This window comes from Eurosta solidaginis, chromosome 3 (assembly GCF_040869045.1).
Source record: "Eurosta solidaginis isolate ZX-2024a chromosome 3, ASM4086904v1, whole genome shotgun sequence".
In the NCBI taxonomy this organism is placed as follows: Eukaryota; Metazoa; Arthropoda; class Insecta; order Diptera; family Tephritidae; genus Eurosta; species Eurosta solidaginis.
Window position 1 is genome coordinate 245,782,941 of NC_090321.1, and position 13,570 is coordinate 245,796,510.

General features: G+C 37.3%; 2 protein-coding genes across 18 annotated transcripts in view; one reads left to right on the forward strand and one right to left on the reverse strand.

Moving 5' to 3' along the window:
* The window catches only part of nahoda, a 364,546-nt gene that overhangs the window by 107,012 nt on the left and 243,964 nt on the right, over positions 1-13,570 (reverse strand). The window lies entirely within an intron of this gene.
* Positions 1-13,570, forward strand: part of LOC137245324 (uncharacterized) — a 45,405-nt gene that overhangs the window by 17,363 nt on the left and 14,472 nt on the right. The window contains exons 4-6 of the mRNA XM_067775809.1: positions 4,062-5,330; positions 5,402-5,520; positions 6,990-8,151. Of these exons, the coding sequence (XP_067631910.1) occupies positions 4,062-5,330; positions 5,402-5,520; positions 6,990-8,151 (2,550 nt within the window). The remainder of the gene's footprint in view (positions 1-4,061; positions 5,331-5,401; positions 5,521-6,989; positions 8,152-13,570) is intronic.

Consider the following 13,570-nt stretch of genomic DNA (forward strand, 5'->3'; position numbering starts at 1 on the left):
ACAAACCAATAATATACTGATAATTCGACGATAATAATCCGCTATCGATAAGAAGCCTATAATAAAACCATCACTTGTCGGTATCGGTTGCTACCGATAGGAAGTATACGAAGTTCTTCTCAAATAACCAAAAATTATATCTTTCTGGGAATTTACCTCTGTTGTTGTTTAACTTGAGCCCCTGATCGAGTTTTAGTTAACTTAAAAACATGAGTTTTCTAGACTTTTTTTGTGTAGCAAACAAATAACTGCTCATATTAGGCCCTCTGTTTAGAGAGAGCATTGATGTGGAAGCGGTACTATGAAAGAGCAGTAGACTAAGCAGTTACTCTGTTCATATCTTGAAGTGTAGAGAAAGAAACTCAGAGTGCGCATAGTTCGATTTTAAGTCGAACATAAGGGAAGTTCCTATGAAAGACCAAAGATCATGATGATAACATCAAGATTTCAAGCTCTAATATAGCGCGTAAGTTAATGAAAGAGGTACCTTCTTTGCCTGCATTTAAATTTATTCGCGATTTAGGCGGCTATCGGAAGCTCTGTGATCAAGAAATGCAACTTCCTATTCGTGTTATGCGGGGACTCCAGGGTTTGAGGTGCTCCGCTCCCACAAGTGGCGAATTCTGTTTATTTAGCAGGTGAGACTCTGGTAATACTAATTTTCTCACGGAAGGAGGTGGTAGGTTGACCTTGAAGGTTCAGTATGGTCACTCCCCACATGCTAGGGCTAGTACTGTAATGGTACAATTTTCTACAAAGTATCGGATAAATATCCGGCAATGGACCATCAACATCGATAAATCTTTTCAAAATCTTTGCGAATTCGCTAGAATAAGAAGAAAGGTGTTATGCCGACCGTGACTTCTATATGATATGCAACTATAAGTTATCTTCGGCTACATATAAACGCAACCTTCCCGATATCAGGCCACGTCGTGAACGGCATGGTTCTTCTTCCCCAGAAGTGCAAAAGGAATTAGGAAAAGAGAGGAAGAATTCAGTCACAAGTCAGGAAATATAATATCAATAAAAGCGATGAGTATGAACTGGATATTGAGGTAAGTGGAAGGTGAATGAGCTCTGTGAGAGGACGTTAAGAGTTAGCCAGCGCTTGGGAACTTGGAAGAGCGGGCACTTGGCATGAGCTTGCAAGCGACTACACACAGATAGAAGACAGTACGCTGGCAAACTTTGCAGGGATAGAACATCGATACTGCCATTGGTGTCAAGAGGAAGAATCTACGGACGAAGTGAAGGGACAGCCATCTAATGTTTTTCTTTCCTTTATTTATAGGCCGCCGTGGTGTTGTTCACGCATCGGGCAAAGCCACATCAATATTTAAGAAACAAGTTTTTTCAATTCGAAGAAAGTTTTCCTCAGCGGGGTCTCCCCTGGCTGATTTGGAAAGCACTTCGAGTATATTTCTGCCATGAAAAGCCTCGCAGTGAAAATTCATCTGCCGTTCGGAGTCGGCATTAAACATGTGTGTCGCGTGTCGCCAATTTGTAGGAAAAATTAAATGAGCACGACGCCAATTGGAGGAAAAGCTCGACCTAAAATCTCTACGGAAGCTATCACGCTTTACATTAATTAACTATTTAAAAATAGAACGCTTAGACCACCTTGTAGGGCAGGTCGTCGTACGACAAAGCTGCATCACTCAGAAGCGCAAAACGAAGGAGCAGAAGCGAGGGAGAATATAGTGAGAAGTCAGGGAAGATAATATCACTACTAGCGACGATTCTGACGTACAGAGTTGAGGTAGTGAATGAAATAGTGAAACAGATATAGCTATCTCACAGTACCGACACATTAGAAACAGCTCGAAGGCAGTTCGAGCAGCGAGAAAGCCTCCATACTGCAACCGGAATGAGGAGGAAGGAACTATGGAGGAAAGGAAAGCCAGCCATAGACTGAATGCGATAAACCGGCTTAATTAGTAGATATACTCTTCAGAGTCGAGGACTGGCACCAGCGCATTCTCCAAATTGTATAGTAGAGATGAAGAACTAAGTAGAGTTGTGTTGAAATGAAAGCCTCTGGCTAGGTATCGAAAAAGTGTGCCTGGTCTATCTCAGGGTGAATTCAGTACAAGTTGGTGTTATTCCATTAGAAGACTGCTTCTTCTTGCAATTTTGCGAGCAAAATATGGTAGAGCAGGATCTCAGTTAATCCTAGTCAATGCTAATTTTTATACTCAGTTGAGCAGAGCTCACAGAGTATATTAACTTTGATTGGATAACGGTTGGTTGTACAGGTATAAAGGAATCGAGATAGATATAGACTTCCATATATCAAAATCATCAGTATCGAAAAAAAATTTGATTAAGCCATGTCCGTCCGTCCGTCCGTTAACACTATAACTTGAGTAAATTTTGAGATATATTGACGAAATTTGGTACGTAGATTCCTGGGCGCTCATCTCAGATCGCTATTTAAAATGAACGATATCGGACTAAAACCACGCCCACTTTTTCGATATCGAAAATTTCGAAAAATCGAAAAATTGCGATAATTCATTACCAAAGAGGGATAAAGCGATGAAACTCGGTAGGCGCGATGAACATATGACGCAGAATAGAAAATAAGTAAAATTTTGAACAATGGGCGTGGCACCGCCCACTTTTAAAAGAAGGTAATTTAGAAGTTTTGCAAGCTGTAATTTGGCAGTCGTTGAAGGTATCATAATGAAATTTGGCAGGAACGTTACTCCTATTACTATATGTATGCTTAATAAAAACAACAAAATCGGAGAACGACCACGCCCACTTTAAAAAAAATTTTTATTAAAAGTCAAATTTTAACAAAAAATTTAATAATCCTTACAGTATATAAGTAAATTATGTCAACATTCAACTCCAGTAATGATATGGTTCAACAAAATAAAAATATAAAAGAAAATTTCAAAATGGGCGTGGCTCCGCCCATTTACATTTAATTTGTGTAGAATACTTTTAAAGCCATAGGTCGAACAAAAATTTACCAATCCTTGTGAAATTTGGTAGCGGCTTAGATTCTAGGACGATAACTATTTTCTGTGAAAAAGGGCGAAATCGGTTGAAGCCACGCCCAGTTTTTATACACAGTCGACCGTCTGTCCTTCTGCTCGATTAACACGATAACTTGAGCAAAAATCGATATATCTTTACTAAACGCAGATCACATAATTACCTGAACTCACTTTCTATTGGTATAAAAAATGGCCGAAATCTGACTATGATCACGCCCACTTTTTCGATATCGAAAATTACGAAAAATAAAAAAAGTGCCATAATTCTATACCAAATACGAAAAAAGGGTTGAAACATGGTAATTGGGTTGGTTTATTGACGCAAAATATAACTTTAGAAAAAAACTTTCTAAAATAGGTGTGACACCTACCATATTAAGTAAAAAAGATGAAACAGTTCTGCAGGGCGAAATCAAAAGCCCTTGGAATCATGGCAGGAACACTGTTCGTGGTATTACATATATAAATAAATTAGCGGTACCCGACAGATGGTGTTCTGGGTCACCCTTGTCCACATTTTGGTCGATATCTCGAAAACGCCTTCACATATACAACTACCACCACTCCCTTTTAAAATTCTTATTAATACCTTTAATTTGACACTCATATTGTACAAACACATTATAGAGTCACCCCTGGTCCACCTTTATGGCGATATCTCGAAAAGACGTCCACCTATAGAACTAAGGCCCACTCCCTTTTAAAACACTCATTAACACCTTTCGTTTGATACCCATATTGTACAAACGCATTCTAGAGCCACCCCTGGTTCACCTTTATGGCAATATCTCGAAAAGGTGGTGATTTTCCCTTATTTTGTCCCATAGCTCTCAACTGAGTATGTAATGTTCGGTTTCATCCGAACATAGCCTTCCTTACTTGTTTGATTTAACATTCTGTTGTACGGCGAATTAGGTTGAATTCGATTTGTTATCACCGTGTATAGGTCCACCACTTACACCCCTTACAACTTTTTTACCACAATATGCGAAATATCTTACTAAAATCTTCACATCTTTTAAAGTTTTTTACCTTTCATCTTTCCCATAGCTGGTCATACGGAACGTGGCTGCACTGGCGCGCTAAATATTAGCGGTTTCCTCACTTGCCACCAAGGATCACCCGGCCAATTTTGTAGAATTTGCACAGAAAGTTATTGTAATGCAAACTCGTACCCATCTGGACGTCAACGTTGTTACCGTTGCAATTCATTAGATGATCCAAATTGTGAGACAAGGCCACAACGGAGTACAAGTACGGTTTGTCCATTATTTGACGAGGATGATTTTTGTATTAGCAAATGGGTTGATGGCATTGTTTATCGTGGTTGTGGTACTGAGTTCCAATGCGAAGAAAACTCCACCTACAGAACTTGCAGTAGCTGTGAAAATTTCAATTGTAATACCGATCTACTAGAGGGTGATTATCCAATTGGCAATCCTGGTTTATTCCAAGATTTGCCACTTAATTGTTATCAGTGTAATGGTACTCGTGCATGCACCGACACTATGGGTAAAATACAAAAATGTGATGGAAATATTTATCAAACATGCGCAACGGCATTTAGTCGTGTTAACGGCTCTGTAATTGGCCGTGGTTGTAGCGATGCATTTACGGACGAATGCAATGATGGTACGACCAGTTGTTACAATTGCAAATCGAATGGTTGTAATGTAGCTACCGATGAATCGCAATATATCAATTGCATCTTTTGTGATGGACGCACCAATGATGATTGTGTGAATAGTGTGAGTGCAGTGCGTAGTAATCGTAAATGTTATGAGAGTTGTGTTACAACTTTATATAATCGCACGAATGACACATCGTCGGTACGCGAAGTAATACGTACATGCTTAGATGATTTGGATTTGGATGATCGCGAAGCATGCGCTTCGGGTAATGATGAGAATTGTAAAGTTTGCTCTGAGAATAAATGTAACACAGTTGCGATTGGTACGCATCATTCATGCTATCAATGTGTGGGTGATGAATGTCAAGTGCCGGTGGCGAAACGTTGTCATGCTGTCGCTGAATCGGATCAATGTTTCGTACGTTATGATGAGCGGCGCTCAATAGTTGAATTGGGTTGTAAAAGTAATTATGATGCAGACGAATTGAAAGAACTTATTGTGGCGAAACAGCTATGGCTTTGCAATGGTGAGAATTGTAATACGATAGATGCAACACCTGTTGAACAAACATGCATTGTATGCAGTTCTTTAACGAATAAAGAGTGCGCAGTGACACCCAGTTGGGTGCAAGTGACAACGAAATGTTCTAGAACGCCTTACACTCAATGCTACTCCCGGATCTTGGATAGTATGTATTTGATAAAGGATACTTTTGTAGATTTTGATTTTGTTAACTTGAATTATCTTCTCTCTTATTAGGTGGTCACACGGAACGTGGTTGTCTGTCAAGCATTCAAGGTGGTGATTTCTATGATTGCTTAATGGGCACAAACTCTACGAAATGCTTGGCATGCACTGGCAAAACTTGCAATTCGCAGGTAGGTCGTATTGAGCTGTTACTCAGCTTACAGTAGGAGTTAATATATATAAGCTCGTCACAGTATGGGATATCATAACCGTTCTTCGTTCCGTTCATTGATAACGTGGATAATAAATCCCGAATCCTCTATTTTTATAGTGAAACTTATTCTTGCGCTTTCGGATAAGCAGCGATCACATCAATTCTGGTCACTTAGTATATAAAGGAGCCACTAATGTAGCGAGCTGATATAGCGCTACTATCATCTACTATAGATCATCTTTGAAGGGGCATACATAGCTTGTGCCAGCTATAGGCTGATAACAGAATAACAGTCAGAAAATTTAGTCTCCACGATATAACATTCTCTTACGAGTTCAGGTTCATTGACTTCACGGCGACTCGCAATATGATCACTATGAGGTTTCAGCATACAAATTTAAATCAGGCTTGGCTGTCTGTTTATCGAGGAACAGAATCCACGACGCCATGTTTTAAGTCAGTTTTCTGAATGTCTACATTCTACGAGGCCAATTTCCTTGTGGTAGCTCAGAAACGAACATCCATCTAGACTGCGAGGAAAGTGCACGCAATGAAGGAAGGAAAGTTGGCGATATAGAAGCTGTTCACAGAATCGACAGCTGGTGAATAATCCACTCGATGAGGAATGTTGCGCTCTCTGAGAGCGCTATAGTGATATATAGAATTTGTCTGACGACCAAACGGAAAACACAATTAGGTACCAGGACTAATGTTAAAAAAATATCGCTCCGTCCTCTTGAAAAATGCTTACACTTTCCTACAATCAAGATAAATTGCTGTTTCTAGATCCGGTAACTCTGCCGCCCCTAGTATATGTAGTTCTGACCTGACGCAGGACACAAACATAGTCTATTAGGGAACTTCCCACATATGCAGCTACTGTCGAGCTGTAATTAAAAAGCGTGTGATGCTAGAAGGCAATGCCCCGTGGGGGATGCCTACTTAGTAGAAAGAAATGTTTTTTAGCAGAACATCTTCATTCCAACTGTTTCAGATTACTTCATTATACGATTTTTATCCATCTGGAAAAAGTTTCCCTTTTTTTGCCTCAAATACGTGTCTTTCTGTTTTTTTTTTTTCAAAAGAAACTATTTGTAAGTTTGCTATTGATGTTACATTGATCTTTGAGATGGACTTCAACTCGTTGGCCTGGCTTAATTTTTTTAGATTTGATTCAAATACCCGAATGCCTCAGTCTTACTTGCTCGGTTTATAAGTCCAACGTTCGGCCGTATTGATTCTCGACCAGTGAAAGAGGGCAATAGTAACGGCTATCTAAAAGAAGTTATTGGTAGCACAATTTGGCGCATACAACGTTTTTTTGCTATTATCCTCCTTTGTTAATTTGTGCTACTTTTTTCCTTTCCTTTTACAGCAGGCCCTCTCCAAAACTCTTTGGTCTTGCTGAAATATTATTTAATTCTGTCATTTTCGCCCCCTCCGCAGGTCTTCCCAGCTGAACGCCGGAGCTGTCAGCAATGTGATTCAAAAACTGACTTGAATTGTGAGAGCGCACCTGAAGCCAACGCCGTTTGTTTACTATATCATCCCGATGAATATTGTACCGTTAAATTGGTCAATGACATCACGTATCGTGGTTGCAGTCAGGACCTAACTTGCGATGGTTTAGATAAGCAAAGTTGTCGTGAATGTTTTGGCAAGAACGATTGTAACATGGCCGATTTGGCAAGTAAAAATATCGGTGAACCAGGTAGATGGCAAGAACTACCATTGAATTGTTATGATTGTGAAGGAGCAGAATGTGTCAGATCAAATGGAGTATTACGCAAATGTCAGCTGAATAATTTGCAAACATGTCAAACTGTTTTCGGCACTAATGATCGCGTAGTGAGACGTGGTTGTAGTGATGTTGTGGATGAAACTTATGATGACTACTGCAATGAGAATCCAAACAAATGTTTAGGTTGTAAATCGAATGGATGCAATAACGCTACACGCTTGACACAATATATTGAATGTTACAATTGTGATTCGGGGCAAAACCCATACTGTGGCATAGATTTTGAAAGTAAGGGAAATGGTGTTAATAAGACACGCAAGTGTCAAGGACATTGTGCTGTTGCATTGCTTCCACGTAGCAGTGCCCCAAATCCTTCATATGAATTGGCACGCACATGTTTGGATGATTTGGATCTTGATGATCGTGAAGCTTGTTTGTATGGTCAAAATAAATTTTGTACAGCATGTAATCGAGATCTGTGCAATATTAAGATAATACCAGAGAATAGACACAAATGTTATAAATGCGTGGAGGAGGACTGTGCTGATTATGAAGTGCAATTGTGTGCTGCCTATAAAGAAAATGATCAATGTTATATGAGTTTCGATAGTGAGAACTCTTTAATGGGCATGGGTTGTCGCAGCGAGTTTGAGGATGATATTATTGATAAGTTGATTAAGCAAAAGAAATTTATATTCTGCGATGGTGTTGCATGCAACGGACCGGAGACAATACCGACGCCTACAATATGCACAGCTTGTGATTCGCGCATTGATTCTCGTTGCGCGACCAATCCGAATTTGGTGACGGACGTGGAACGTTGCAGAGCGCTGCCTTATACAGATTGTTACACGCGTGTGAAAGAAGGTAGGTCTTAAGGGCAAGTATCGAACGAAGTAGAAACGATGAGCAATAGGTAGCCTAATTAAAACGACATGCAATTACAACGATAACGCAACGTTGACGACAAAGCGGACACGTAGCCATGACAAAGCTATGACGAAAAGTGACGTCAGACTTTCGATGATAAAACTATGTATGCATAGCATAGCAAAATGGAAACGAAACAAGATCGACACGATAAAGATATGACAAAGACAACGAAATTAGAAAAAATTTACAGCAGCAACAGGTAACTAAGTGATAGCGGAGAGATAAGAAGGTAAGTAGCAAAATGTAATGAAATATATAACGAAATGATAAAAAGTGACGGTAAAACAATAATGAGATGGCACCAAAATAATAGAAGATATTGAAAGCACAATGAAATTATAAGAAACTGTAACAAACGACAGCGGGAACAAAGCTAAAAAAAAACGATAGGAAAATTGTGATGGAATTGCGATAGAGCTATATAAGGAATAGGATAACGAACAGATAATAAAAAGAAAAACAATAAATATAGGATAAAAAGTTTTAAATGAAATGCAAGCAATAATAAAGGAAGATATAAATTTGCCCGATATCTAAACAATGAGAAACGATAAAGAAATCATAACGAAAAGATAACGGAAGGATATACACATTTTAAAGAAACGATAACGATAGTGTTATTGATAACGATAGAAAATCATGAAAGATAATAAAACACTATTTAAACGAGATCGAAATAAAAAAAAACGAGAGCCATATGGAAACGTAATAAAGGTTAAACGATATGGTATTAAAATAATAACGAAACTGCAACGAAATTGTAAAACAGGAAAAAATAACTAAGCCAGAGAACGTATAACCAAAGAGAACCGCCAACAAAACGAATAGTGGGAAACAGTAAACCATCAAATCGCGGGTAGGTAATTCACCATTGGGGAAATGTGGCATGAAATTCGTCAATTCCAATGCTAGAAAACCTTTTGTCTTGATATAGTAATCACAATTTAAGAATTTTTTTTAACGTTTTCAATAATTTTTTTGTGGAATTTTAACGAAAACACCGCGTTTTTGGTAATCTTCAAGTAGGTAATATGGAGAGTTACTTACCACCAGTGTGACAATTTCTCGTGTTGTCCGTCTTTGATTATTCTCTATAGATTTACGTCTCTGACTAAGCTATTTAAAATTGCAGTCAACTGATAACGAATAAACAACGAAGAGACATTCAAGTTATGTAAAATATGATAACTTAATGATAAAGAAACGTTAGCAAAACGAAAACGAAATTACAAAAAACGAAAACAAACATAAATAACAAAGGAAATATTAGCGGGAACGAGATAAAAAGGAAACGATAGACAAATGTTAACAAAATGATAACGATACAAACTAATATGCAATAGCAAAACATAACAAGTTGATAACAACGCGACAACAAAAATATAAAAAACTACATCAAATCGAGGTAATAATCTAGTTGAGGGGTCGACTGCTAATACGCTACTAAAAATATCGAGAGGAGTCTCAACGACGCGTCTTGACACCAGTATTAATAATCCGAAGGCGGAAGACCAAAATAAAAGGTCGAAACGTTGGCGATAAAATAAAAAAGGCGTTTTTCTGATTCATTGGACTGTAAACCCGAAACCAAAAAAACAAATTTACAATAAATAAAGAAAACAGTCGGTAGTACAAAAATATGAATAAAAATTTTAACTCGTTCAAAAGATATTAACGAAAAACTGAAAAAAAACCCGCGGGTACCTCCGAAACCGGGGGTGGGATCCATAGTATTTTTGCGCAGAACACCTTTCTGCCACGGTGATGCACAATTTTTTTGTGGGTACAACACAACAACAACCACATGAAAATCGCCAACTTCAACTGCAAATATCTCCGGACAAAGACACCTCTCTCGATATTTTTGGTAGCGTATTAGCAGTCGACCCCTCAGCTAGACTTTTACCCATACCGACAGCGAACACGTTCCTGAGATGATAGCGAAATGACAACGAAATATTTACGAAAGAAACAATAACAATATGATAAGAAGTAGAAAAGAACTATGACATAACTACACATATACGATAAACGAACGATTAAAACAGTAAATAAAATATAAAATAATCACAATGAAATGATAACAAGTAAGGAAGGTTAAGTTCGGGTGTAACCGAACATTACATACTCAGCTGAGAGCTATGGAGACAAAATAAGGGAAAATCACCATGTGGGAAATTGAACCTAGGGTAACCCTGGAATGTGTTTGTATGACGTGTGTATCAAATGGAAGGTATTAAAGAGTATTTTAAAAGGGAGTGGGCCATAGTTCTATAGGTGAACGCCATTTAGGGATATCGCCATAAAGGTGGACCAGGGCTGACTCTAGAATTTGTTTGTACGATGTGGGTATCAAATGAAAGGTGTTAATGAGTATTTTAAAAGGGCGTGGGCTTAGTTCTATAGGTGGACGCCTTTTTTGAGATATCGCCATAAAGGTGGACCAGGGGTGACTCCAGAATTTGTTTGTACGATATGGGTATCAAATGAAAGGTGTTAATGAATATTTTAAAAGAGGGGCCTTAGTTCTGTAGGTGAACGCCTTTTCGAGATATCGGCATAAACGTGGACCAGGGGTGACTCTAGAATGTGTTTGTACGATATGGGTATCAAATGAAAGGTGTTAATGAGGGTTTTAAAGGGGAGTGGTGGTAGTTGTATATGTGAAGGCGTTTTCGAGATATCGATCAAAATGTGGACCATCTGTCGGGTACCGCTAATTTATTTATATATGTAATACCACGCACAGTATTCCTGTCAAGATTCCTAGGGCTTTTGATTTCGCCCTGAAGAACTTTTTCATTTTATTCTACTTAATATGGTAGGTGTCACACCCGTTTTGCACAGTTTTTTTCTAAAGTTATATTTTGCGTTAATAAACCAATCCAATTACCATGTTTCATCCCTTTTTCGTATTTGGTATATAATTATGGCATTTTTTCATTTTTCGTAATTTTCGATATCGAAAAAGTGGGCGCGTTCATAGTCGGATTTCGGCCGTTTTTTATACCAATACAAAGTGAGTTCAGATAAGTACGTGAACTTAGTTTAGTAAAGATATATCGAGTTTTGCTCAAGTTATCGTGTTAACGGCCGAGCGGAAGGACAGACGGTCGACTATGTATAAAAACTGGGCGTGGCTTCAACCGATATCGCCCTTTTTCACAAAAAACAGTTATCGTCAGAATCTAAGCCCCTACCAAATTTCACAAGGATTGGTAAATTTTTGGGCTTAAGTGCAGTATACGGACAATTCCAAAATCAAAAAATGAAGTATGAGGATTGATAGACATGGTCAAGGTGAGTATAACTACACAATTTTTTTTGTGGGCAAATGACAATAACAGGAGTTATTAAGCGTCAAAGTTTATATGAAGCATTTTTTTAAATCTAAATTTCGCTTTAAGTATGGAACCGATTTTCAAAATTTTTTTTCATTATATAGTTAGTAAAATTACCTTTCATTTGATATGCTGTTTGTATTCCTATTCCGTAAAATACTTAAAAAATTCGATGTTTAAAAGTGCTATATTATATGTGTATGTATATTTCGTTAATACGTTGGTATTTAAAGCTTAAATTAATTTTCTATAGCGTTAATCAACAATTTTATTGAAATAAATGTATTCGATATGGCGTTATGGTAAGGCGCCATTAATCGATTTTATTGATTTCTATAAGGTTGGTTGGAAGATTAGCTGGACCTTAACAGATGTTTGGAAAATAACCGTATAGCCTTATTGGCATTTTCAAAACATGGTTGTGGTAATTTTATTAGGCTGTACCTAAAAACGCGCAAAAGAGTGCGTACCGTGGCATGTTGCCACGGTTCAGGCAACCACCCGGACTTGGCATGGCGTAGCCCAGGGTTATTTAAATAAAGGTGGCCGAAGGCCGCCAACTCGGAAAGGTGTTCTGCACATAAAGGAAACAAATACCAGGTGTTCTGCGCAGAATTACTGTTAATTTGCCCAAAATTAAGTTATGCTATACAAGGAACAGGACAGTTGGTATTGCATTGATGGGACTAAGGATATTATATATAATTTTAGATGAAAGCTTAAATTATTTCACATCTACCAAACTATATTTTCATATATTTAATACAGCAATTAAATTTAAAAAAATTAAGTTTATAAAAATTTTGATATGTTTTTAAAAAATTATATTATTTCATTCTTTGCAGTTATATACTTAATATATACATCAAATGAAAGGTATTGGAAATACCTATCCAACGACGTTGATAATCGGTTCAATACTTTAGAAGCAATTTAGATTTAAAAAAGCTTATTATGAACTTTGACCTTTAATAACTTTTATTGTTGTTGTTTGCCCAACAAAAAAAATATATCGTTATGTTTCTTTTATTAATACCTATCGATCTCAATTTTTCGTTTTTTATATCAGCATTGTCCGTATACTGCACTTGTTCCAATTTTTGTTCGACTTATGACATTAAAAGTATCGTAGACAAATTAAATGAAAAAGGGCGGATCCACGCCCATTTTTAAACTTTCTTTTATTTCTTATTTTGTTGAACCATATCATTACTGGAGTTGAATGTTGATATAATTTACTTATATACTGTAAAGATATAAAAATTTTTGTTAAAATTCGACTTAAAAAAAAAAAAAATTCTTTTTTAAAAGTGGGCGTGGTCGTTCACCGAATTTGCTAATTTTTAATAAGCTATATATAGTAATAGGAGTAACCTTCCTGCCAAATTTCATCATTATTATTATTTCATCAAATTACCTTCTTTTAAAAGTGGGCGGTGCCACGCCCATTGTCCAAAATTTTACTAATTTTCTATTTTGCGTCATAAGTTCAACTCACCTACCAAGTTTCATCGCTTTATCCGTCTTTGGTAATGAATTATCGCACTTTTTCGGTTTTTCGAAATTTTCGATATCTAAAAAGTGGGCGCGGTTATGGTCCGATATCGTTCATTTTAATTAGCGATCTGAGATGAGTGCCCAGGAACCTACGTACCAAATTTCATGAAGATACCTCAAAACTTACTCAAGTTATAGTGCTTATGGACGGACGGACATGCCTCAATCAAATTTTTTTTGATACTGATGATTTTGATATATGGAAGTCTATACCTATCTCGATTCCTTTATACCTGTACAACCAACCGTTATCCAATCAAAGTTAATATACTCTGTGAGCTCTGCTCAACTAAGTATAAAAAGAATGCGGAATCGAAGTGCCAACAAAAGAAGACGGTAGAGAATCGATAACAGTAACGAAACAATCGCTAAGCGAAAACGAAGCAAAAATATTACAAAAACGTAAAATAAAAACACAAAGAACTCAATGAAATGAAATCTGAAGGCCATTGTAG